General features: G+C 36.2%; 1 protein-coding gene across 6 annotated transcripts in view; it reads left to right on the plus strand.

The window, feature by feature from the left end:
• Window positions 1–26,680, plus strand: part of WDPCP (WD repeat containing planar cell polarity effector) — a 288,298-nt gene that overhangs the window by 182,981 nt on the left and 78,637 nt on the right. For 5 of the 6 annotated variants that reach the window (XM_065929068.1, XM_065929069.1, XM_065929067.1 and 2 more), the window contains 2 exons: window positions 3,779–3,967; window positions 7,043–7,166. In XM_065929068.1, the coding sequence (XP_065785140.1) occupies window positions 3,779–3,967; window positions 7,043–7,166 (313 nt within the window). Of the gene's footprint in view, window positions 1–3,778; window positions 3,968–7,042; window positions 7,167–9,648; window positions 9,687–26,680 lie in introns of those variants that run through there. The other variant, XM_065929072.1, reaches the window with a different exon arrangement.

Consider the following 26,680-nt stretch of genomic DNA (forward strand, 5'->3'; position numbering starts at 1 on the left):
AGCATGAAGACTTTTGGACAGTAGCATTTGTCGATTCTGCCAACACAAAAAGAATAGTAAAGTTTTATTGCTTAGTATAGTGGGGGTGCTGGTGTAAGTTGCTTCAGTTCTGTCTTACTCTTTGTGACTCTGTGGACTGTAGCCCTCCAGGCTCCTATGTCCATGAGATTCTCCAGGCAAGAATACTGGAGTGGGTTGCTATTTCTTCCCTCCAGACTAGTCAGGGTAATTCCCCAGATTCCTTATCAAGTTGAGTCCTGCTGGTATAGCACAAGATCTCATTTTTATATGAGTTTGAAGTTAATATAAATAATTTCAGGATCTTTCTCATGAGCTAATACATTTTTAAAAATTCTGAAACCTATAACTATTTCAGGTAAATGATGATGATGATGACAGTAATGAAGAGTTATAGTAGTATATTATATACTTTACAGATTCCAAATAACTTCACATACATTTTCTTATTTAACTTTATGATTATTTGTACTGAAAAGTTTTTGTAGATTCACTCAAATCAGTAAACGTTTGCAGAAGGAAAAATATTTTACAAACAAATATTTTTTAAAAGCTTAAAAAAAACTTAAAAGGTGTTAGTACTTATTGTCATTTTATTACACAGAATTTGTTAGTTTCAAAAGAGTTCTTCCATATTTAAAAGATAAGATAAAATTCTAACAGAATGCCTCTCTCCCCCTACTCCCTACTTTGTTTGATGTTCTTATTTCTCTTAGCTTAGAAGTGGATTTTCTTTAGTTATGCAAGAGGATCAATAACAAGATTAAATTATTTCTTTACAAATAATCATTTCTTTACAATAATCTCAAAAATGACAGAATGGTCTCTGTTCGTTTCCAAGGCAAACCATTCAATATCATAGTAATCCAAATCTATGCCCCAACCATTAATGCTGAACAAGCTGAAATTCAATGGATCTGTGAAGACCTATAAGACCTTCTAGAACTAACACTCAAAAAAGATGTCCTTTTCTTTATAGGGGACTGGATTGCAAAAGTAGGAAGTCAAGAGATACCTGGAGTAACAGGCAAATTCAGCCTCAGAGTACAAAATGAAGTAGGGCAAAAGCTAATAGAATTTTGCCAAGGGAAGGCACTGGTCATAGCAAACACCCTCTTCCAACAATACAAGAGAAGACTCTACATGTGGACATCACCAGATGGTCAATACTTTAATCAGATTGATTATATTCTTTGCAGCCAAAGAGGGGGAAGCTCTATACAGTCAGTAAAAATAAGACTGGGAGCTGTCTGTGGCTCAGATCATGAACTCCTTATTGCCAAATTAAGACTGAAATTGAAGAAAGTAGGGAAAAAATCACTAGATCACTCAGGTGTGACCCAAATCAAATCCCTTATGACTATACAGTGGAAGTAACAAACAGATTCAAGGGATTAGATCTGATAGAGTGCCTGAAGAAATATGGACGGAGGTTTGTGACATTGTATAGGAGGCAGTGATCAAGACGATCCCAAGAAAAAGAAATGCAAAAAAGGCAAAATGGTTGTCTGAAGGGGCTATACTAATAGCTGTGGAAAGAAGAGAAGCTAAAGGCAAAGGAGAAAAGGATATATCCATTCGAATGCAGAGTTCCAAAGAATAACAAAGAGAGATAAGAAAGCCTTCCTCATTGATCATTGCAAAGAAATAGAGGAAAACAATAGAATGGGAAAGACTAGAGATCGTTTCAAGAAAATTAGATATACCGAGGGAACATTTCATGCAAAGATGTACTCAATAAAGGACAGATATGGTATGGACCTAATAGAAGCAGAAGATGTTAAGAAGAGGTGACAGGAATACACAGAAGAACTATGCAAAAAAGATCTTCATGACCCAGATTACCACGATGGTGTGATCACTCACCTAGATCCAGATATCCTGGAATGCGAAGTCAAGTGGCTCTTAGAAGTATCACTACTAACAAAGCTAGTGGCGGGAATGGAATTCCAGCTGAGCTATTTCAAATCCTAAAAGATGATGCTATGAAAGTGCTGCACTCAATATGTCAGCAAATTTGGAAAGCTCAGCAGTTGCATGGCTGTATATTTTCACCCTGCTTATGTAACTTATATGCAGAGTACATCATGTGAAATGCCAGACTGGATGAAGCACAAGCAGGAATTAAGATTGCTGGGAGAAATATCAGTAACCAGGGATACACAGACACCGCCACCCTTATGGCAGAAAGCAAAGAACTAAGGAGCCCTCTGATGAAAGTGAAAGAGGAAAGTTAAGAAGTTGGCTTAAAACTCAGCATTCAGAAAACGAAGGTTATGGCTTCAGGTCCCATCACTTCATGGCAAATAGATGGGGAAACAATGGAAACAGTGAGAGACTTTATGTTGGGGGCTCCAAAATCACTGCAGATGGTGACTGGAGCCATGGAATTAAAAGATGCTTGCTCCTTGGAAGGAAAGCTATGACCAACCTAGATTAAAAAGCAGAGACATTGCTCTGCCAGCAAAGGTCTGTTTAATCAAAGCTATAGTTTTTCCTAAGTCATGTATGGATGTGCGAGTTGGACTATAAAGAGAGCTGCAGGCTGAAGAATTGATGCTTTTGAACTGTGGTGTCGGAGAATACTCTTCAGAGTCCCTTGGACTGCAAGGAGATCCAACCAGTCCATCCTAAAGGCGATCAGTCCAGAATATTCATTGGAAGGACTGATGCTGAAGGTCAAACTCCAATACCTTAGCCACCTGGTGAGAAGAACTGATGCCTTGGAAAAGACCCTGATGCCAGGAAAGATTGAAGGTGGAAGGATAAGGGGACGACAGAGGATAAGATGGTTGGATGGTATCACCGACTCGATGGACATGAGTTTGAGCAAGCTCCAGGAATTGGTGATGGACAGGGAAGCCTGGCATGCTGCAGTCCATGGGGTCGCAAAGGGTCAGATACAACTGAGTGACTGAACTGAACTGAATAATCATTAGTAATCAAAGATGATAATCTTTAAATGCCAATTTAAAGTAAATTGGTATGTGGTATTCTTTTTTTTTCTCTATTTTTATTTTATTTTATTTTTCTTCTCTCAATTATTTTTATTAGTTGGAGGCTAATTACTTTACAATATTCTAGTGGTTTTTGACATTGACATGATACATTGACATGAATCAGCCATGGATTTACATGTGTCCCCCATCCTGAACCTCCCTCTCACCTCCCTCCCCATCCCATCCCTCTGGGTCATCCCAGTGCACCAGCCCCGAGCACGTGTCTCATGCATCCAGCCTGGACTGGCGACCTGTTTCACACTGAATAATATGCATGTCATGAGTATTTGTACTTTTTTCTGCCACACACACACACACACACACACACACACACACACACACACACACACACACACACACACACACACACACACACACACACACACACACACACACACACACACACACACACACACACACACACACACACACACACCCCTTCCCCCCCACAGAGGCCTAAATCACATATGGGAAATTCAGTTAGCTATTGTGATTTACCTAAAAGTTCTCATTTGATCATGTAGAGTAAAAAGTTTTAATATATGGTGAATGGTAAGCATAAGCAAGATGGAGTTGGTAGGTGATACTTGAAGATTTGACCACAGTGCCATATATGAGTATTGGCCCCCGCAAACCCCACGTTTCAAGCTCTTTATGCAAGAAAAGATCACTGTTTTTTTTTTTCCTCTCTAGAATTAAATGTGTTTTTGTTATTTTTATTTTTAAATGATTCACTTGATTTTATATATTTTTTGTGACAGGTATCTTCACACAAGGACACCTGGGTCTGGTAGACATCATCTTCCAGTATGTTCACTGTGATGAGATCTATGAGGCAATAAACATCCTGAGTAGTATGAACTGGGACACTCTGGGCTATGAGTGCTTTATCAGCATGTGTGCCATTGTAAACCATCTTCTTAGACAAAAGCTCACACCAGAGAGAGAAGGTCAGAATTAAAATATATTTCATAAGTGAGTTTTGTATATACATGAAATATGTTTTATGAGTTGGTTATTTTTTGAGGATGCTTTGGAGTTGTGTTACTGGAACTTAAAAGACAAAAATATTCATGCTGTATTAAACTGACAAAATCAGGTATCAAATAATTACTCCCATATGGTAACTTACTGTATAGTATTTGTCAACATAATAACTTTTCTGTATATACCTGTATTGAACTCACAATGAAGTCATTGCACATTTCAGACTAAATTCATATGTAGAATATGCTCAGATTTTAAACTTTGATGAGGACTATAATGTACTTTCTAGGGTTTGGAAGACAAAGGGTTCTAAACAAAAATCCTTATTTCTCCTTCACTTTAAACATTAGTATTTCTCACATCCCAAGTTCTTTGTCCAGACAGTAGACCTTACCACTGATTGTGTGTGTTTGTGTGTGTGACAGAGAGAGAATTACAGCTTAGGTTGTTGTTCTTGTTTTCATTCTAACTTAGGCTTCTAATTGCCCTCTACCTTCTGGCTGCTAGGATTTCCTAACCTTCTGTAAATAAGTAATTTTTGTCCATAGGATCTCAGATGTTTCAGAGAGAGATGAGGCACTGTAACCTCCCCACCAAAAAAAGGGAAAAAAAAGTGCCACATGCAATAATGAAATCAGTTTTTATATTTTCCAGTATATGTTATTTTTATTATGAGTAATTTATTTTCTTAATGTAAAATGCATCTAAACATTCTTGAATTTGTATCTTTATTTCAAATGTTTGTGATTAGCATTGACATTAATAGTGGGAAACCATGGCCAATGAAGACGTTTCTATACATGATTTACAAAGTAAAGAAAACAGGAAATATGTCAAAAAGCCTTTACTGGAGAGCTTTTTCCCTCACTGTTTTCTTTCCATATTTATAGATTTTCTTATTCCATTTTATTCCATTTCAAAGTAAACATGGTAGATAGTATTCTGTACCTAACCTTCTTTTTAGTAATTTTGAAGAAGAATAATCAGAATGAACATGTTCTTTTAAGAAGTCTGCATCATGAGACTTGGCCTCAACTCAAAGGAGGCCCACAATATTTATTTAATGTTAATTGAATGTGCTTTTTGGAGGTAGTCCAACACATCTATGGAGATTCCAGTGCATCTGCAATGAGAAAATGCCTAGCACATGCTTGACCCACAGTAGGTACTCAATGGATATTAGTTAAAAATAAAAAGAGTATAACTTCAGAATTTGGGGGCTCTAAGATTACTGTAATATTTTCACCTGCAGAGTTATCTCAAGTAATTATTTGTTAGTATTGGTATACTTTCAAGATTAGGTAGATAGCAGGGTCCCTAAAGAAAGCCTGTTGTGGTATACATAACCCATGTAAGAGATGATAAATTTACAGTTGAGGAAATATGAAGACAACAATATATTGACTCTTACTCAGAACACCGTGAAATTGTTAGCACCGTAGTGAATTTGTGTTGTAAGATTCCTGTGTAGTAAGTAAGATTATTAGGGAATTCACAAATGGGTATTATCAGGTTCCTGCCTTAATAAAGGATATTATCAAGGAACCATATTGGGTGGATAGAGAAATAAAAAATTTGTATGATACACTAGGCTATTAAAATAAAATGCTTTCATGATGCTAGGTTATCAGAATATGTACATTTTAAGTAGGTGTATGCATTTTCCCCCAAGTAATTGCAAAACACTTTTCTAAAACATTCGCATTCTTCTCTGTTGAGATTTATTCTATCTGAATCTAACAAATTTGACATGGTAATTTGTTTCCTTTTATTAATGGAGCCCAGTGAGCTCTTTTATTTGTAGCTGGGGCTGTGGTTATCTTCAAGATCTTCATTTCTGCCTTAAACATCAAGCTGGGCTATCTAATGAATCTGTAACTGTGCTGGGAGCTACAAGTATTCCATGTAGGCTCAAACATTTCAGATGTACAAAACATGCTGTCAAGAAAACAAGCAATAGCAAGAGAATCTGGCTTGTTTTCACAATGGCATTGCTGTATTCAATTTTAATCTAAATTGACTGCTGCTTTGAAAGAAAATACCCCCAAAGTTCATCTTACTTTACTGTCTAGATCTGAGATTAAAAAAAAGAAATTACCAGCAGCTTAGCAAAGTCCATAGCAATTACTCTGATGAGGTATTTAATACTTTCAAACCCAAATATACCTAAAAGAGTTCTGCTAAATAAGGTATTGTTTATCCAACCTAGTGCTACTAGTGCAAAAAAAATCAGTGGAATCCTGCTGTGAGCTGCATTCTCATACAGCTCTCACCATCATGGTAATTATATATTTCACAGTTATTTCTTGGAGGTAACACAACCCCACTGGCATGTCTTGGCAAAAGTGTAAATTAGACAAAAAGTGCCCTTTTCTCCCAATCACTGGCCCTTTGACTTATCAAATCTGCTCTCTGGTCCTTCTTTGCTATCAGGAAGTCAGTTGACCAGAGTAGATTAGCATGGGATCCCTCCCAGGGATGTTAGCTTTCACCCTTGGACAAAACCAAGGGTGTTGTGTTGTTTAGGACAGTATTTAGGAAACGGAGGGGGATTTTTTAAGTTGTAACAAAGAAATATTATTACTCCAATAAGTCTATTTTTATTTGCATTATTTTAAAAGATATTTCTAGTACTGATTTCAATGCCTAATGTAGTAAGACTAGTTTTCTCCTTTCAGCTAAAGAGAGTAAATGTGCACACTGTGAGTTGATTTTACTGGAAATACTAGTTTCAAATTGTGTTACTCTGATGAGTCACTGTTTTAATTACCCATTTGTGGTGAGAGGTTGATTCATTATGGATTTCTTCAGTTGTGACAGCTTTTTGTTGCTCAGAGTCATTGTCAGCTTTGCTTCAAGTGAAAGTTTATACACAGGTTTGTTTTTGTACCAGCTGTCATATTTTCATTTCATCTTTTCCTGCAACAGGCTCACATTTCATCCAAGTTTGCAAAACCTGACTGACTGCAAACATGAGTATTCTGTTGTAATTGAAGGAGTTTCACTTGTTTTATTGCTGCTATGTTTGAATTCCACAGCACAGCTTGAGGCAAGCCTTGGAACCTTCTATGCTCCAACAAGACCACTCCTGGATACAACTGTATTAGAATACAGAGACCAAATCAGCAAGTATGCAAGGAGATTCTTCCACCACTTGCTCAGGTAAAGGATAACTTCGGATTGATTAGTGTCAGACTAATTACCTATTTAAGGAACCATCTTCTTTAATTAGAATATTCCGTAATATGTCTATCTCTTTCCTAATAGTCTGTCCCTGAAGAGAAAAACAAATAAGCTCTTGATATTCTTTCTTTAATTTGCTCTTGTTTTCCTATTAAGGACTATCCTGGAGTATCATTGAGGTCTTTTACATCATCAGTGCACTTTAATATAACTGCCCCTTTAATATGAAAGCAAAAATTACTAACTTTATATAAAGTTGTTTTAAAAATATTAATTGTACTCTTAAGAACAGAGAAATGTTTAATTGCAGCTAAAATAAATGTACTATAAAGTTACAAGACAGTCGGCTGGTTTGCTTTACTTTCAGAATTACTGTAGAGAGATTTGTCCATTGTTTTCCTATATAATGTAGCAACTTGCTAGCTTCACTGTCTCATTTTCCCGCCTTAAAATTCCTTTAATTCCATTAGTTTTAAGGATTATATGAAAAATTAGGTAATGTCAAGAAATTACTCTGAGACAGATGCTGTAGAAGTCGAAGGAGAATATAGAGCATATTCTCTATATATAAAATTGCAAAAAATGGGGTGGAAGATGAATGGATGGATGGAGATAAATAACTAGCCAGGTACTTTAGGGATACATCTAAAAATATCAATGCTAGAGATAAAAACAGGGAAGTGTTCAGAACAAAATTTAGGACATTGTGGAGCGGGTTAAGAGAAATACAAGAGAATAAGCCCATGGGAGCCTCGAAGGTATTGGTAATATTCCTTTTCTTAAAGTGAGTGCAGTATATATCAGGGTCCATTAAAAAGTATAAATCTTTTAGCTGAAAGTATACATTTTTATACTTTAATATATGATATATTTTATAATAGAAAGTAATAGAATTTTCAGTTACTACATCCAGTCGAACTGGGTTTCAATTTTACTTCTAGTGTACCCTAACTGTTACAGTTCTTTTTAACTCAGGAAATTTCTGAGTTTATCAATTGACAAATGAGTAAACTATATATAAAGTGGCACTTTGATCTCTACCAAACAGTGAAACCTTTGGAAAACAAGTCTTCTTAGAAGCTAGAAATGTTAATATATTGTATAAGTTATGACCTACAATTGAATGTTGCCTTTTTATCTGAATGACTTTGGTATATTCCAAGAGATCCTTCACCCTAAATGAAGCAGTGTTCTATCTATAAACATATACATCTTCATGACAAAGATACTGAAACTGACATCACATTTATTTGGACTTAGGGCTTTATTCTTTGCTCTATTAGTCTACTTTCCTTGTTTCTGGGGAAAATTAATTAATTCACCTCTTGCCTGAAGAGCACAAAAAGATTAACATTAATGAAGCTGACATTCTGGTGGCATATTCTTAGTGGCTTCACTGTCTCTGGCCTGATTTTATGTAGTGATTTGGTTGTGCATAAGTATCACATTTTATAATGCTGCTGACTTTAGAATACTCATATCCTACTAATGTTCACACGTTCTACTGATGTGCAATTTTTTCATTGAGTTTTCTCATAGTATTCTAATTATTATTTGAATGTATTTTGATGAGGTGACTATTACTGTCATTATTATTAGACTGTAACTTTTCTGTGTGATTACATCTGAAATTGAACATTGTCTCCTAGAGTGTACTAGGTTTTTCATATTTCCTTTTTTGTATGCTTCCTGTTATTTCAATTATAAGGAATGTTTGGTAGTTCTTTTGACAGTAGGCTATACATGGCATTAGAAAAAAGAGACGTAAGTTTAGAAGAAATTGAATGAGATAGCTTAAGTTAGAACCACCCTTTTGTTTAATCTGCCAACAAGAAGTTCTCCTGCGTGAGGAGAAAAAGGCCAAGTAAAATTTTGTATTTGTGAAGTACTAGAATTGCATCACTTTTTCACTTTTTTCTGTACTTTGCTAGCCAGTATTTTAATACTCTAAAAAAAGTTGTTAGATAATGGAGTAAGTCCTAACAGTGAAGACCATCATAAAGTAAATTAAAGATGAAGAAAAGGAGCACCATGCAGAGTAGGGATATATCTAAGATCACTCACTGGTTAAGCTGAGGAGTCAGATTGCTCGAGTCCAGATTAAAAAAAGAATAAAACATTATATTGATTTTAATATCAAAAAGTATATAGTGAGGTCATAGTATGAATTTGTGCTGATACAAATGTATACTGTGTGGGCTTTTAAAACAAATGTTTACAATTTTGTTTTTATCTTGATAGTAGTAGAAGTCTAGAGACAGCTTTTTGTTTCTTGACCTTTTTTGTCTTGAGCAAATATGAAAGTTATTTTGACAGCCTTCCTTCAAATCCAGATGAATCTAAACTTTGAAACTTATTTCTCATGTCCTTTACTGACAACGTTTTGTATGTGTTCAAAGTGGTCAGTGTTCATTAAAGAAATGCTCCTTATCAGTGTAAATCATTGTTCCTAACATTAAAGATAGAAATCAGGAGGAGCCAAGATGGCGGAAGAGTAGGACGGAGAAACCACTTTCTCTCCTAGAAATTCATCAAAAGAATAACTGAACGCAGAGCAAACTTCACAAAACAACTTCTGATCGCTAGCTGAGGTCATCAGGCGCCCAGAAAAGCAGCCCATTGTCTTCGAAAGGAGTGCTGTATGGTTGGAGAAGTCCTGAGACTACAGGAAGAATAAAACTGAAATCCAGAGGCAGGAGACTTAAGCCCAAAACCTGAGAACACCAGAAAACTCCCGACTACATGGATCTTTAAGTAATAAGTGACCGTCCAAAAGCCTCCATACCTACACTGAAACCAACCACCACCGAAGAGCCAATAAGTTTTAGAGCAAGACATACCACGCAAATTCTCCAGCAACGCAGGAGCATAGCCCTGAACGTCAACATACAGACTGCCCAAGGTCACACCTAACAGACCCATCTCAAAACTCATTACTGGTCTCTCCATTGCTCTCCAAAGAGAAGAAATCAAGATTCACGCACCAGAACACTGACGCAAGCTTCGCTAATCAGGAAACCTTGACAAGCCAATCGTCTAACCCGACTCACTGGGTAAAACCTCCACAATAAAAAGGAACCACAGACCTCCAGATTATAGAAAGCCCACTCCAGACACAGCAATCTAAACAAGATGAAAAGGCAAAGAAATACCCAACAGGTAAAGGAACATGAAAAAAGCCCACCAAGTCAAACAAAAGAGGAGGAGATAGGGAATCTACCTGAAAAAGAATTTAGAATAATGATAATAAAAATGATCCAAAATCTTGAAAGCAAAATGGAGTTACAGATAAATAGCCTGGAGACAAAGATTGAAAAGATGCAAGAAATGTTTAATAAAGACCTAGAAGAAATAAAAAAGAGTCAATTAAAAATGAATAATGCAATGAATGAGATCAAAAACACTCTGGAGGGAACCAAGAGTAGAATAACGGAGACAGAAGATAGGATAAGTGAGGTAGAAGATAGAATGGTGGAAATAAATGAAGCAGAGAGGAAAAAAGAAAAAAGGATCAAAAGAAATGAGGACAACCTCAGGGACCTCTGGGACAATGTGAAACGCCCCAATATTCGAATCATAGGAGTCCCAGAAGAAGAAGACAAAAAGAAAGGCCATGAGAAAATACTCGAAGAGATAATAGCTGAAAACTTCCCTAAAATGGGGAAGGATATAGCCACCCAAGTCCAAGAAACCCAGAGAGTCCCAAACAGGATAAACCCAAGGCGAAACACACCAAGACACATATTAATCAAATTAACAAACATCAAACACAAAGAACAAATACTAAAAGCAGCAAGGGAGAAACAACAAATAACACACAAAGGGATTCCTATAAGGATAACAGCTGATCTATCAATAGAAACCCTCCAGGCCAGAAGGGAATGGCAGGACATACTGAAAGTAATGAAAGAGAATAACCTACAACCTAGATTACTGTACTCAGCAAGGATCTCATTCAGATATGAAGGAGAATTCAAAAGCTTTACAGACAAGCAAAAGCTGAGAGAATTCAGCACCACCAAACCAGCTCTTCAACAAATGCTAAAGGATCTTCTCCTAGACAGGAAATGCAGAAAGGTTGTATAAACGTGAACCCAAAACAACAAAGTAAATGGCAACGGGTCCACACCTATCAATAATTACCTTAAATGTAAATGGGTTGAATGCCCCAACCAAAAGACAAAGATTGGCTGAATGGATACAAAAACAAGACCCCTATATATGCTGTCTACAAGAGACCCACTTCAAAACCAGAGACACATACAGACTAAAAGTGAAGGGCTGGAAAAAAATATTTCACGCAAACAGAGACCAAAAGAAAGCAGGAGTCGCAATACTCATATCAGATAAAATAGACTTTCAAATAAAGGATGTGAAAAGAGACAAAGAAGGACACTACATAATGATCAAAGGATCAATCCAAGAAGAAGATATAACAATTATAAACATATATGCACCCAACATAGGAGCACCGCAATATGTACGGCAAACGCTAACGAGTATGAAAGAGGAAATTAATAGTAACACAATAATAGTGGGAGACTTTAATACCCCACTCACAACTATGGATAGATCAACTAAACAGAAAATCAATAAGGAAACACAAACCTTAAATGCTACAATGGACCAGCTAGACCTAATTGATATCTATAGGACATTTCACCCCAAATCAATCAACTTCACCTTTTTCTCAAGTGCACACGGAACCTTCTCCAGAATAGATCACATCCTGGGCCATAAATCTGGTCTTGGAAAATTCAAAAAAATTGAAATCATTCCAGTCATTTTTTCTGACCACAGTGCAGTAAGATTAGATCTCAATTACAGGAAAAAAATTGTTAAAAATTCAAACATATGGACGCTAAATAACACGCTTCTGAATAACCAACAAATCATAGAAGAAATCAAAAAAGAAATCAAAATATGTATAGAAACGAATGAAAATGAAAACACAACAACCCAAAACCTATGGGACACTGTAAAAGCAGTGCTAAGGGGAAGGTTCATAGCATTACAGGCTTACATCAAGAAACAAGAAAAAAGCCAAATAAATAACCTAACTCTACACCTAAAGCAATTAGAGAAGGAAGAAATGAAGAACCCCAGGGTTAGCAGAAGGAAAGAAATCTTAAAAATTAGGGCAGAAATAAATGCAAAAGAAACTAAAGAGACCACAGCAAAAATCAACAAAGCTAAAAGCTGGTTTTTTGAAAAAATAAACAAAATTGACAAACCATTAGCAAGACTCATTAAGAAACAAAGAGAGAAGAACCAAATTAACAAAATAAGAAATGAAAAGGGTGAGATCACAACAGACAACACTGAAATCCAAAGGATCATCAGAGACTACTACCAGCAGCTCTATGCCAATAAAATGGACAACTTGGATGAAATGGACAAATTCTTAGAAAAATATAACTTTCCAAAACTGAACCAGGAAGAAATAGAAGATCTTAACAGAACCATCACAAGCAAGGAAATTGAAACTGTAATCAAAAATCTTCCAGCAAAGAAAAGCCCAGGACCAGATGGCTTCACAGCTGAATTCTACCAAAAATTTAGAGAAGAGTTAACACCTATCTTACTCAAACTCTTCCAGAAAATTGCAGATGAAGGTAAACTTCCAAACTCATTCTATGAGGCCACCATCACCCTAATTCCAAAACCAGAGAAAGATTCCACAAAAAAAGAAAACTACAGGCCAATATCACTGATGAACATAGATGCAAAAATCCTTAACAAAATTCTAGCAAACAGAATCCAACAACATATTAAAAAAATCATACACCATGACCAAGTGGGCTTTATCCCAGGAATGCAAGGATTCTTTAATATCCGCAAATCAATCAACATAATACACCACATTAACAAATTGGAAGATAAAAACCATATGATTATCTCAATAGATGCAGAGAAAGCCTTTGACAAAATTCAACACTCATTTATGATTAAAACTCTCCAGAAAGCAGGAATAGAAGGAACATACCTCAACATAATAAAAGCTATATATGACAAACCCACAGCAAGCATCACCCTCAATGGTGAAAAATTGAAAGCATTTCCTCTGAAATCAGGAACAAGACAAGGATGCCCACTCTCACCACTACTATTCAACATAGTGTTGGAAGTTTTGGCCACAACAATCAGAGCAGAAAAAGACGTAAAAGGAATCCAGATAGGAAAAGAAGAAGTGAAACTCTCGCTGTTTGCAGATGACATGATCCTCTACATAGAAAACCCTAAAGACTCTTCCAGAAAATTACTAGAACTAATCAATGAATATAGTAAAGTTGCAGGATATAAAATTAACACACAGAAATCCCTTGCATTCCTATACACTAACAATGAAAAAACAGAAAGAGAAATTAAGGAAACAATACCATTCACCATTGCAACACAAAGAATAAAATACTTAGGAGTATATCTACCTAAAGAAACAAAAGACCTATACATAGAAAACTATAAAACAATGATGAAAGAAATCAAAGAGGACACAAACAGATGGAGAAACATACTGTGTTCATGGATTGGAAGAATCAATATTGTCAAAATGGCTATTCGACCCATTGAATCTATAGATTCAATGCAATCCCTATCAAGTTACCAATGGTATTTTTCACAGAACTAGAACAAATAATTTCACAATTTGTATGGAAATACAAAAAGCTCGAATAGCCAAAGTAATCTTGAGAAAGAAGAATGGAACTGGAGGAATCAACCTGCCTGACTTCAGACTCTACTATAAAGCCACAGTCATCAAGACAGTATGGTACTGGCACAAAGACAGAAATATAGATCAATGGAACAGAATAGAAAGCCCAGAGATAAATCCACGAACCTATGGACAACTTATCTTTGACAAAGGAGGCAAGGATATACAATGGAAAAAAGACAATCTCTTTAACAAGTGGTGCTGGGAAAACTGGTCAACCACTTGTAAAAGAATGAAACTAGAACACTTTCTAACACGATACACAAAAATAAACTCAAAATGGATTAAAGATCTAAATGTAAGACCAGAAACTATAAAACTCCTAGAGGAGAACATAGGCAAAACACTCTCCGACATAAATCACAGCAAGATCTTCTATGACCCACCTCCCAGAATATTGGAAATAAAAGCAAAAATAAACAAATGGGACCTAATGAAAATTAAAAGCTTTTGCTCAACAAAGCAAACTATAAGTAAGGTGAAAAGACAGCCCTCAGATTAGGAGAAAATAATAGCAAATGAGGAAACAGACAAAGGATTAATCTCAAAAATATACAAGCAACTCCTGAAGCTCAATTCCAGAAAAATAAATGACCTAATCAAAAAATGGGCCAAAGAACTAAACAGACATTTCTCCAAAGAAGACATACAGATGGCTAACAAACACGTGAAAAGATGCTCAACAGCACTCATTATCAGAGAAATGCAAATCAAAACAATGAGGTACCATTACACGCCAGTCAGGATGGCTGCTATCCAAAAGTCTACAAGCAATAAATGCTGGTGAGGGTGTGGAGAAAAGGGAACACTCTTACACTGTTGGTGGGAATGCAAATTAGTACAGCCACTATGGAAAACAGTGTGGAGATTTCTTAAAAAACTGGAAATAGAACTACCATATGACCCAGCAATACCACTTCTGGGCATACACACTGAGGAATCCAGATCTGAAAGAGACACGTTCACCCCAATGTTTATCGCAGCACTGTTTATAATAGCCAGGACATGGAAGCAACCTAGATGCCCATCAGCAGATGAATGGATAAGGAAGCTGTGGTACATATACACCATGGAATATTACTCAGCCGTTAAAAAGAATTCATTTGAATCAGTTCTAATGAGATGGATGAAACTGGAGCCCATTATACAGAGTGAAGTAAGCCAGAAAGATAAAGAACATTACAGTATACTAACACATATATACGGAATTTAGAAAGATGGTAACGATGGCCCTATATGCAGGGCAGAAGAAGAGACGCAGAAGTACAGAACAGACTTTTGAACTCTGTGGGAGAAGGTGAGGGTGAGATGTTTCGACAGAACAGCATGTATATTATCTGTGGTGAAACAGACCACCAGCCCAGGTGGGATGCATGAGTCAAGTGCTTGGACCTGGTGGGTTGGGAAGACCCAGAGGAATCGGGTGGAGAGGGAGGTGGGATGGGGGACCGGGATGGGGAATACGTGTAACTCTACGGCTGATTCATATCAATGTATGACAAAACCCACTGAAAAATGAAAAATGAAAAATAAAAAACTAAAAAAAATAAATAAAGATAGAAATCAGCAGAAGTACAATCTTGATATGGTAGCTAAATAAGGGGATTGTTACAATAAAATTTTAAGAGATTGTACAGCCCGATTCATAAAATCATTAAGCTGGAAGAACTGACCTCTAGAATGTGACCTGAAAAAAATTCCGTGTGTTATCCTTGACTCTCACACTCCAAACACTCTGACACCAAATATGTGAGTTTTTTCCTCCACACCTACCAATTCTCTGACACCAGCTCTACAGTTCAGTTCAATTCTGATACTAACCAGAGTTAACTCAGATCCCACATTATTAAGAGCTCAGTCTTGTAAGACTAGCCCTACTTCATATGCCATTCACAAGTAATAGATTCCCAGGTTACCTGCAATTTCTGTCGGACTTCTCTACAAATCATACGTTTCTACCATCCCCTCATGTTCAGTAGTATACTAGAGTGGCTCACAGAACCCAGGAAAATAGAGCTTGCTTACTACTGGCAATATTTTAAAGGATACAAATAAAAGCCAGATAGAGAGATGTACAGGGCAAATAATGTGAGAAAGGACTCGAAGCCTCCATGCCCTCCAAGTGTACCACCTCCCAGCTCCTCCATACTTTCAGTCCAGAAGCTCTCTGCATCTCCTCCTTTTGAGTATTTATGGGGGCTGCATTACATAGACATGATTGGTTAAATAATTGGCCATTGGTGATTAATTCAACCTGTAGCTCCCCTTTCTTCCCTTCCCCCCAGAAGTTCAGGAGTGAGACTGAAGTTCTGCTAATCATGTGGTTGATTTCCCTCACTTCAGCCCCTATCTGTAGAGGCTTTTAGAAAGTCAACTCATTCATCTAAACTCAGGTATGGTTGAAAGAAGTAACAAAAGACTTTTGGCTCTGTATCACTTAGGAAGTTCCAGGAAGCTCCTTTGTCACAAACAGGACAAAGATCTAATATATATTTCATATTACTATAAATCACAATATCATAGAAGGAAGATGTAAGTTTGCCTAAATTAAGTTCGAAAGGTGATTGTTCATTTCTCTGCTTCCATAAAATTGAATACTCTTCCAGAACTGCTGAATAAGGAAGTATTAGCAAGTAACAGCTTTTCACTATAAACAGATGGGAAGTATAAGAGAAATTCCTAGATAATGATGAAATAAAAGGGCAAACATTTCAAATGAATGTGCCACATATGAAGCTTATTTTACTAACATGGAAACATAATTCATTTTACTTGTTTATTTCTCCTCTTAACTGTGAGAGTATCATTTTCTGACTCAAATGGTGTTACTATTTTTTTTAGTAATTTTGTTTATTTATTTATTTTTGGCTGTGCTAGGTCTTTTTTGCTGTGCAGACTTTTCTCTAGTTGTGGCGAGCAGGGGCCATGCTCTGGCTGTGGTGCACAAGCTTCTCATTGCAGTGATTTCTCTTGTTGTGGAGCACAGCCTCTAGGGCACGTGGGCTTCAGTAGTTACTGCATATGGCTCAGTAGTTGCAGTTCTCGGGTTCTAGAGCATGGGCTCAATAATTGTGGCTCATGGGCTTAGTTGCTCCGCAGCATGTGGGATCTTCCTGGATCAGAGATCGAACCTGTGTCTTCTGCACTGACAGGCAGATTCCTTAGTGAACCACCAGGGAAGCTCTCAAATGGTATTATTGACTGTGGCACATTAGAGTTGTTTTTTTTTTTTAATGCCTATGAAATAGTAAGCAAAATCTTGGGAGAAGGAGCTTTATTTCCTAGAAATAAAAATATCATGTTTATAAAATATTTGTGGGGAAATGTACTGATGTCTGCATTTTCCTTGGCACTGCAACAGAAAAAGTGGGATGAACTGATGCATAGAAAGGGAAATGAATACATATGTGATAAAACAGTATTGTAAAATGATGATAGAATCTAAGTGGTAAAATATATATATATATATATATATATATATATATATATATATTATGTCAACTTTCCTGGATGTTTGAAAATTTGTATAATATTGGAGGATAATGCGTATTATGTTGGAATCAATATTTATACTTGGAATTCAGGGGGAAAAGTAATCTCTTAGAAATGACTCTTAGCTTATGAAAAGTATGTATGTTAGACAAAAAGAAACTGTTAGCCAATTTGATTTTTAAAAGACTTTAAAATTTACTTTTCACTAATAAAACACATTCAGTAAATAAAACAATATTTAGAGAATAAGAATGATCTACAGAGAAAAACTTACTAGTCAGACCATCTATGTAATGGATAATATATGTAAAATATTTGTTTGAAGCATGATTGAGCTGGCAGGAAACTTAGGGAAACACTCATAGGTTGAAATGACAAGGATGCTTGATTCCGTAAGAGTAAGCAAAGTCACAGTTTGTCTTGAGGGCATTTGCTGGCACCTGGCAGTGAGGTGCTTGGCTTATAAAGGCTGTGTACTCAGAGGATTGGCGACAAAGCCTAGGGCTCAAGCAGAATGGGAAATTGGATCAGGGATTCCCACATCAATTTAGGACCCTTGAAGGGCAGCATCTTCCTTGAGAGATCTAAAAAGAAGGAAGGTATGAGATGCAGAAAGGAATGGTTAAACTTGTGGGAGCCTAAACAAAAATTGATCATGTAAAACATAAACACTGATGTCTAATTCAAGTGATTAAAATTAAGATAAAATCCTGGACAATAGTAACACATAAATCAGAAGAGAAGTGAAAAAGTTAAAGCATTCTAAGGTTCCCGACTTTTAAAGTGAAGGTAGAGATACTTATTAATACCAGGTTTTATAAATAAAAGATACATGTTAAAATTTCTGGGGTGCTCACTGAAAGAACAGAAATAGAGTGTATAATTTTCAAACAAATAGAGTGAAAATGTTGGATAAGGGAAAAAAAGATTGAATCCCAAAGAAGGCAAGAATTGGGGGAGGGTGCATCATGAAGAGGGGAAAACCACAGAAAAAAGATGAAAACCAGAAACACAATAATAGTAGAAATGAATTTTAAAAATCAATAATCATTGTCAATGTAAGTAGATTAAAATTTTCATTTGCAGAGATTGTTGAAACAGTTTTTTATAAGTTTTTACAAGAAACACCTAAAATGTAGTTAGTTTAAAAGCTAGAGAATGGGTAAAGAATTATGCTAGGTCAAAAGAGAGCTAGTAATGTTATATAAATAGTCTCTAAAGCAAAATCAGTAGTAGAGATTACTAGAGATCGGTATCAATAGAAAAATCAATTGATATAACAGTTCTAAATGTGTACAATTACACATAAAATAAAAATTGACAAATCAACTTTTCACAGTTAAAAATTTTAATTCCTTTGGTGTGGTAATTGATAGATTAGATGAGCAAAGTATCATTAAGGAAATAGAGAATATTGATTTAATGGACATGTATACAGTACTGTATACAACTGGAGACTATACTTTTTTCATAAACAAAAACATTTTAAAAAACTAATAACTAGGCTTATTGCAGTAATCATTTTATAATGTACAGAGATAGCAAATCACCATGACAGTAGATCAGTTATACTTCAGTTTTTTAAAAAGCACCATGTAATTTAAGAAAATACTGATAAAATAAGCCTAAAAAAAGTAGAAGGAAAGAAATATGTTCAGAAATTAATGTAATGACAAATTATAGAAGTGAATTAATAAAGCTAAGCATTTGTTCTTTGACAAATTTGGTAAAATAGAAAATAGTAAACAATACTAGGGATGTAAAAGGGATCTAATGTTAGACATGTCAGAAAGTTTTAAAAAGTAAAGGGAATACTATAAATAAGTTCATTACAAAAAAACTTGAAAAATTAGATGAAATTTCTTTAAAAAATAAAAATAACCAAAGCTCACTAAAAAAGAAATAGAATATCTGAATAGCTCTATAACCATTAAATTAGTAATTAACCATTAAATTAGTAATTAACACTTTTCCCACAAAGTAAGCCAGTCCCAAGGTGTTTTTAACAAATGAGAGTCTACACTATACTTATACTTTTTCTTCATTGTGTTTTAGTTGTTTTTTTAAAATAAATATTTATTTACATTGTTGCACATGAAATTAAAAAAAAATCCTGAATTGATTCACCATGATGACCTTCTAAGAGACTTTTATTTTCTTTGATATGGTAATTATATTTAAAGATTGACTCTAGAAAGTGACTCTTAACATGTGAGCAGAACTTTTTAGGAAAAGGATCAAGCAACAAAATGGAAAAATAGCAGAAGGGAACAAGGACAAAATCTTAAGGCTTAAACTGAAAGCCCCTGATAAGTGTGCTTTTTTATAGATGCAGGAGCTTATTTTCATGTGGGCCCAGTTAGGGCAGTTTGGAAATGAAAACTGTGGGTATCGGGGAACTTGAGATTCTTGCCAAGAGGTGAGGAAAGTTCTACCATAATGACAGTTTGAAAAAAACTTGTGATGCTAATCAGTAAAGTAGTAAACTAAACAAAATTGGTTCAGGATAGGTACAAATAACTTGAAGGCCATTTCATGAACAGATTCATGAAATCTGTTTCCACAGACTTGGTTTTTTTTCCTCAAGATTTCTCTTTTAGAGCTAATCCCGTTTTGCTCTTTGATCCTTTTCCTAAACAAAGGTCTGTAACTGTAACTGTAATCAGTTCAATTCATAGTTACTCAGGGAATGTCCCAAAGCATCCAAACTGTGTTACATTTGGCAGTATGGCTTTCCTTTACAGCGTCACTTCCCTATATATATATAACTATACCAGTGAAATAAGTCCTTAAATTTTACTTATATTGCTAACATTCTCTCTCAGATATTATGTCTAAAAATAAAAATGGGTCAGTTCAGTTCAGTTGCGTCCAACTCTTTGCAACCCCATGAACTGCAGCACACCAGGCCTCCTTGTCCATCACCAATTCCTGGAGTCCACCCAAACCCATGTTCATCGAGTTGATGATGCCATCCAACCATCTCATCCTCTGTCATCCCCTTCTCTTCTTGCCTTCAATCTTTCCCAGCATCAGGGTCTTTTCCAATGAGTCAGCTCTTCGTATCAGGTGGCCAAAGTACTGGAGTTTCAGCTTCAACACCAGTTCTTCCAATGAACACCCAAATGGGTAAAACTTGCATTATTATAAAGAAAATCATGATTATGTAAAAAGCTACGATAATAACCATTCTGTTCCACTTGAATTACTGTAATGGCCTTAAGAACTCTCTGTTGTCCAGTGTGAAAGAAATACACTAGATTCTTTATAGAGGTGGAGGTAAGAGTAGTGACAGTTTGCTTATTAGGCATTATATTGAATAGATGAATCCTAAGATTTTTTTTCACTCCAGTCATTACTGTTTACATTTGTGATGTACAGAATTCATTTTCTGCCTAAATTCTGAGTTGTTTATTCAGAACTGTTTATTCTTATTTTCTCTTGGATGTTAGCTCTTCATGGTCTTCTCTGTTACTCTTCTTCAATGAATGATTTCCTGGGCCTGGGCAAAAGGCCACATTTATCAGTAAGGAAACTGTGTCTGCAGGTTTGACACTGCTGACCAAGACAGTTGTTGACCTTAAACTCCAGACTTGCCCCAACTGATGACCTCCTTCTGCTTCTTGTCAGGAAGTCTTAACCCTCTTTAGTTTAGCAGATGAAAGTGACTAAAAAACACTAGGAGGTATTCACATCAACTGTATTAAATACATGACCTCTGGGCACATTTGAGTGTAGCACCTGGCCACAACTGCTGTGTATTCAAGATGACTATGGACATGTAACATAGACCATGTAACACAACTATAGCTATTTTAAAGCTGTGGTGTGAAGACACCCTTTATCAACAATGCAAAAATCAGAGATGTCTTCTCTGATAGTGAAGGACATACCTGATATGCAAATTGTGGCTATTAAGAGAGAAATGATTCTTGGCTACTGAATACTTCATAAAGTCTAGGAGAAATTCTGCTTTGTTACATATTCTAACCTGTTGAGATCTGGAAAAGAGACATACAGAGAAGATACAATCAACAATTTATTAGGCAGATTGTCTATATCTGCAGATCTCATAGCTCAAGGAAAGACCATGATAGAGTATAATAAATGAACCTCAATAAATAAGTGGAGAAGGCAATGGAAACCCACTCCAGTACTCTTGCCTGTAAGATCCCATGGACGGAGGAGCCTAGTAGGCTGCAGTCCATGGGGTCGAGAAGATTTGGACATGACTGAGCAACTTCACTTTCACTTTTCACTTTCATGCATTGGAGAAGGAAATGGCAACCCAGTCCAGTATTCTTGCCTGGAGAATCCCAGGGACGGGGGAGCCTGGTGGGCTGCCATCTATGGGGTCGCAAAGAGTGGGACACAACTGAAGTGACTTAGCAGCAGCAGCAGCAATAAATAAGTTTCAGAATATGTTTATTTTTATGGGAAATGCTTCTTGTGTGCTTCATAAAGTATAGATATAACATTAATAATTCTTTACTCTTTTATTACATTTTAAACTTATTAGAACTCAAAAAACTATGAATAGATGTTGTAACCTTATTTCCACTTATAGTAAGTATCGGCACCCGTCTGAAATATTCTAGAGTAGATAGGATAAGTACCATTTGGTTCCAACTGTTTAAATTCTCCTCACTTCCATTTTGCTTTTCCCTGACAACCATGGTCAAATAATAAAATATTCAACTTGCTATATAGGTTCTGATTCTTATTAACTATCTCATAAAATTTTATTTAAAGAGATGCTTGATTTTTGTCAGTACCTGGAGAACTACAGAGCATCTATCTAATTTTTAGAGATGTAACAAATATTAGCTTCCCTCAAAAAGGTAACATATGTGCCTCAGAAGTGTTGAAATGACTGAAAAAAAGACAGTACTTTGGTGAAATCTTTCTTGAACACTCTGATCACATGTGGTTATTGCTGTGAGAGGATATGTGTTTGTCTTTTATTTCATAGAGTTTATGAATAAATGCTGTTTAAACCTAAAGCTCTCCCATGAATTCAACTCTTCCTGATCCACAGGGCTGCATATTGTCATTGCAGTTTAGAACATTAGGCTACATTTTGGCCTAAATAAAAGTAACTTCCTGACTGTAGAAGTAATAGATGATTTTCTTTCACAGTATAGTATCATTGCCTTCTTCTTGTCATGTCAGTAAAAATAGATTCACATCATGCATTATAAAGACGTACCACCAGCCGTTCTCTTATTCATGGACATGGACTATTTCCAAATTTTGCTACTATGAGCAATGCTGTAATAGACACCATATTCATGTATCCTCACAAGTGTATTCATGCACGCACACAGGCATGCACACACACACTTATATTTGTGCATTTATCTGATAATTTCCTGAGAGTGAATTCCTGTAAGTGAAATTTCCTAGTCAGAAGTTACTTACATTTATAAGGTTCTTGATATATTTTTGTCAAATATTCCTGTCACCATTTTGTCAAATTAGTCATCATAACCACAGTTGAAATAATATCTTAAAGTGATGACAAATAGGTGAAATTTGGCACCCTGCTGCTTTAATTTTTGTCATATTAAATTCATTCTTATTTAAAAATTTTAGGTAATAAACTTCATTGTTTAGAGCAATGAAATTTGAGGCAAACTTGAGAGGAAAATCTGGAGATTTCCAATATATGCTCTCTCCCCAACCTGCTTTAATATTGATCTCTTTTTTCTACTAATCATTATAAGCATACATTTTCATATATAGATACGTGTGTATATATATAAAAGCTATTTGTATTTTGTGAAAGATTACTATTTATTGTGTTCCAGTTAAAGCTAAGGACTTTATACATGATCACATTTAATCTTCACGTCATAATATGTAAGCATGTATTATCCTTGTTTTATAGATGAGGACATTCAGGGGGATAGACTAACTTGTCCAACAATTATATATAATATATGGCAGACCAGGATTGTAACTTGAGTCCATCTGACCTCAAAAGTCTCAGTTCAGTTCAGCTCAGTCGCTCAGTCACGTCCGACTCTTTGTGACCCCATGGACTGCAGCACTCCAGGCCCTCCTGTCCATCACCAACTCCTGGAGTTTACTCAGACTTATGTCCATCAAGTTGGTGATGCCATCCAACCATCTCATCCTCCGTCGTCCCCTTCTCCGCCCGCCTTCAGTCTTTCCCAGCATCAGGGTCTTTTCAAATGAGTCAGTTCTTCACATCAAGTGGCCAAAGCAGGGGAGTTTCAGCTTCAGCATCAGTCCTTCCAGTGAATATTCAGGACTGATTTCCTTTAGGATGGACTGGTTGGATCTCCTTGCAGTCTAAGGGCTCTCAAGGGTCTTCTCCAACACCACAGTTCAAAAGCATCAGTTCTTCGGTGCTCAGTCTTTTTGATGGTCCAACTCTCACATCCATACACAACTACTGGAAAAACTATAGCCCTGACTATACAGACCTTTGTTGGCAAAATAATGTCTCTACTTTTTAATATGCTAGGCTAGGTTGGTCATAGCTTTTTTTCCAAGGAGCAAGCGTCTTTTAATTTCATAACTGCAGTCACTGTCCACAGTGATTTTGGAGGCAAAGAAAATAAAGTCTCACTGTTTCCACTGTTTCCCCATCTATTTGCCATGAGGTGATGGGATTGGATGCCATGATCTTTGTTTTCTGAATGTTGAGTTTTAAACCAGCTCTTTTCATTCTCTTCTTTCAGCTTCATCAAGAGGCTGTTAGTTCTTCTTTGCTTTCTGCCATAAGGGTGGTGTCTTCTGCATATCTGAGGTTATTGATATTTCTCCCAGCAATCTTGATTCCACCTTGTGCTTCCTCTAGCCTGGCATCTCGCGTGACGTACTCTGCATATAAATTAAGTAAGCAGTATGACAACATGCAGCCTTTTTCCCAATTTTCAACTAGTCCATTGTTCCATATCTAGTTCTAACTGTTGCTTCTTGATGTGCATACAGGTTTCTCAGGAGGCAGGTAAGGTGGTCTAGTATTCCCATCTCTTTATAAAAGAGAGTTTAAAAAAAAATCTGCATATAAATTAAGTAAGCAGTATGACAACATACAGCCTTTTTCCCAATTTTCAACTAGTCCATTGTTCCATATCCAGTTCTAACTGTTGCTTCTTGATGTGCATACAGGTTTCTCAGGAGGCAGGTAAGGTGGTCTAGTATTCCCATCTCTTTATAAAAGAGAGTTTAAAAAAAAAAAAGCTTCAAAAGTTTTTCAGAAATGTTTAAATGGATACTACTTTTTTAACAGATATATATAAAGCCATCAATCTGACTCTTAAGAAATTCTGTAAGGTACAATTTTATTGTAAGGTACAATTTTTTGTAAGGTACAATTTTAAAAATCAAGTAATTTGCATATCATGGGGCATTTTGGTTATTTCAGTTTGGGACTACTGCAAATAAAGTTTCTGTGAACATTCAACTATAAGTTTTTGTGTAGATGTGAATTTTCACTTCTCTGCATAAATGCTGAGGAGTGCCTGCTAAGTCACATGCTAGGCTGTGGATGTTTAGTTCTGTACAGAGCTGCCATACTGTTTTTAGAGTGGCTGTGTCATTTTGCATTCCTACTGGCAATGTGTCAGAAATTCAGTTTCTCATCATCCGTGGCAACACTATCATGATTTTTTAATTTTAGATGTGTATTTATGTTTCATTGTGGTTTTCATTTGTGTTTTCCTCATGGCTAGTGATGTTGAGGATCTTTCCATGTGTTTACTTTCCATCTTTATATCCTAGTGAGATATCTCTTCATGTCCTTTGTCTATTTTCTAATGAGATTGTTTGAAAATATACTTTAATAAAGTTTGTTGATATGCTTTGGGAATGCAACTTTATATTTGTAAGCATGAGAGAAATAGCGCAAGACCATTTGATGACATTGTGGATGCTTTCATGCAGTTGCAGGTTCCAGAATGATGTGGTTGAATTATCTTACGAAGCTAACGTTGGGGTGATTGTATTGAGATATGCATGTAACAGGGAGAGAAAATAGGGAGAGGAGAAAGGAGGGAAACAGTGTATGGAGAGAGAATAGAGGGGCAGTAAGGAAGAGATAAAGACAGATAACAGGAAGATTGATGATAGAGGATAAGTAACAGATACAATGGCTGCAAGGAGAAAGAAGAAATACTGCAAAGCTAAGTACACCCTGGGACCAAGGGCTTTTCTCAGTTGGCCAGGAAGTGTCTCCGGGACTAATGGAAAGCAGAGACTGAGGTAGACCATATAGAAGATTGGGAGATGTTTTAAGTAAATCGTTACCTGAAATACAGAGATTTTAACTGCCTGTGAATAGTACCTAAGCATCTGATTGGTGGAGTTGAAAGAGAATTGGAGTCATCCCAGTTCTTCCAAAGACTCAAGAAACAGGTGGCAAGTTCTTTATCTGTAAAATGGAAAATCAAATCACCTGCCTCTGCTATCTCTTGGGAGTACTGTATCCAATAAAGCAATTATTAAAAAACACTTTTACAAAAAAAAAAAAAACAAAAAAAAAACCCCACTTTTACATCTGTAAGGTATTCCACAGATAAATTGTTATTACTAATTTTTGAAACCATGAATAAACAGTAACAGGACTGAAATAGTAAATGAATACAAATACAACTATGATTTTTAAAAAGTACTTGGCAAATTTTTATTAAAGAGAGCTATTGCATTACTAATTTTTCTTAGTATAGCATATCATTCTTTACCTTCTAGGATATAGCAAGAGTCAGGAAATTCATGTCATTTCCACAATACCTTATTTGTAAGAAAAGAACACATGCTTCCAAGGAACAGAGCTAGTGCCCTCAAGCTGGAGAAAGACATCCCTACATGGGTGTCCTTTGTCTTACTGGAGGCAAGGTCTGGCACACAGATTGTCTTAATCCATTTGGGCTTCTGTAACAAAATATTCTTCAGATTCAGCTCAGTTCAGTAGCTCAGTTGTGTCTGACTCTCTGCGACCCCATGGACTGCAGCACTCCAGGCCTCCCTGTCCATCACCAACTCCAAGAGTTTACTCAAACTCATGTCCATTGAGTTAGTGATGCCATTGAACCATCTCATCCTCTGTAATCCTCTTCTCCTCCCACCTTCAATCTTTCCCAGAATCAGGGTCTTTTCAAATGAGTCAGTTCTTCGCATCAGATGGTCAAAGTATTGAAGTTTCAGCTTCAGCATCAGATTTTCTAATGAGTATTCAGGACTGGTTTTCTTTAGGATGGACTGGTTGGATCTCCTTGCAGTCTAAGGGACTCTTAAGAGTCTTCTCCAACACCACCGT

The sequence above is a fragment of the Muntiacus reevesi genome, chromosome 3 (genome assembly GCF_963930625.1).
Source record: "Muntiacus reevesi chromosome 3, mMunRee1.1, whole genome shotgun sequence".
Lineage (NCBI taxonomy): Eukaryota > Metazoa > Chordata > Mammalia > Artiodactyla > Cervidae > Muntiacus > Muntiacus reevesi.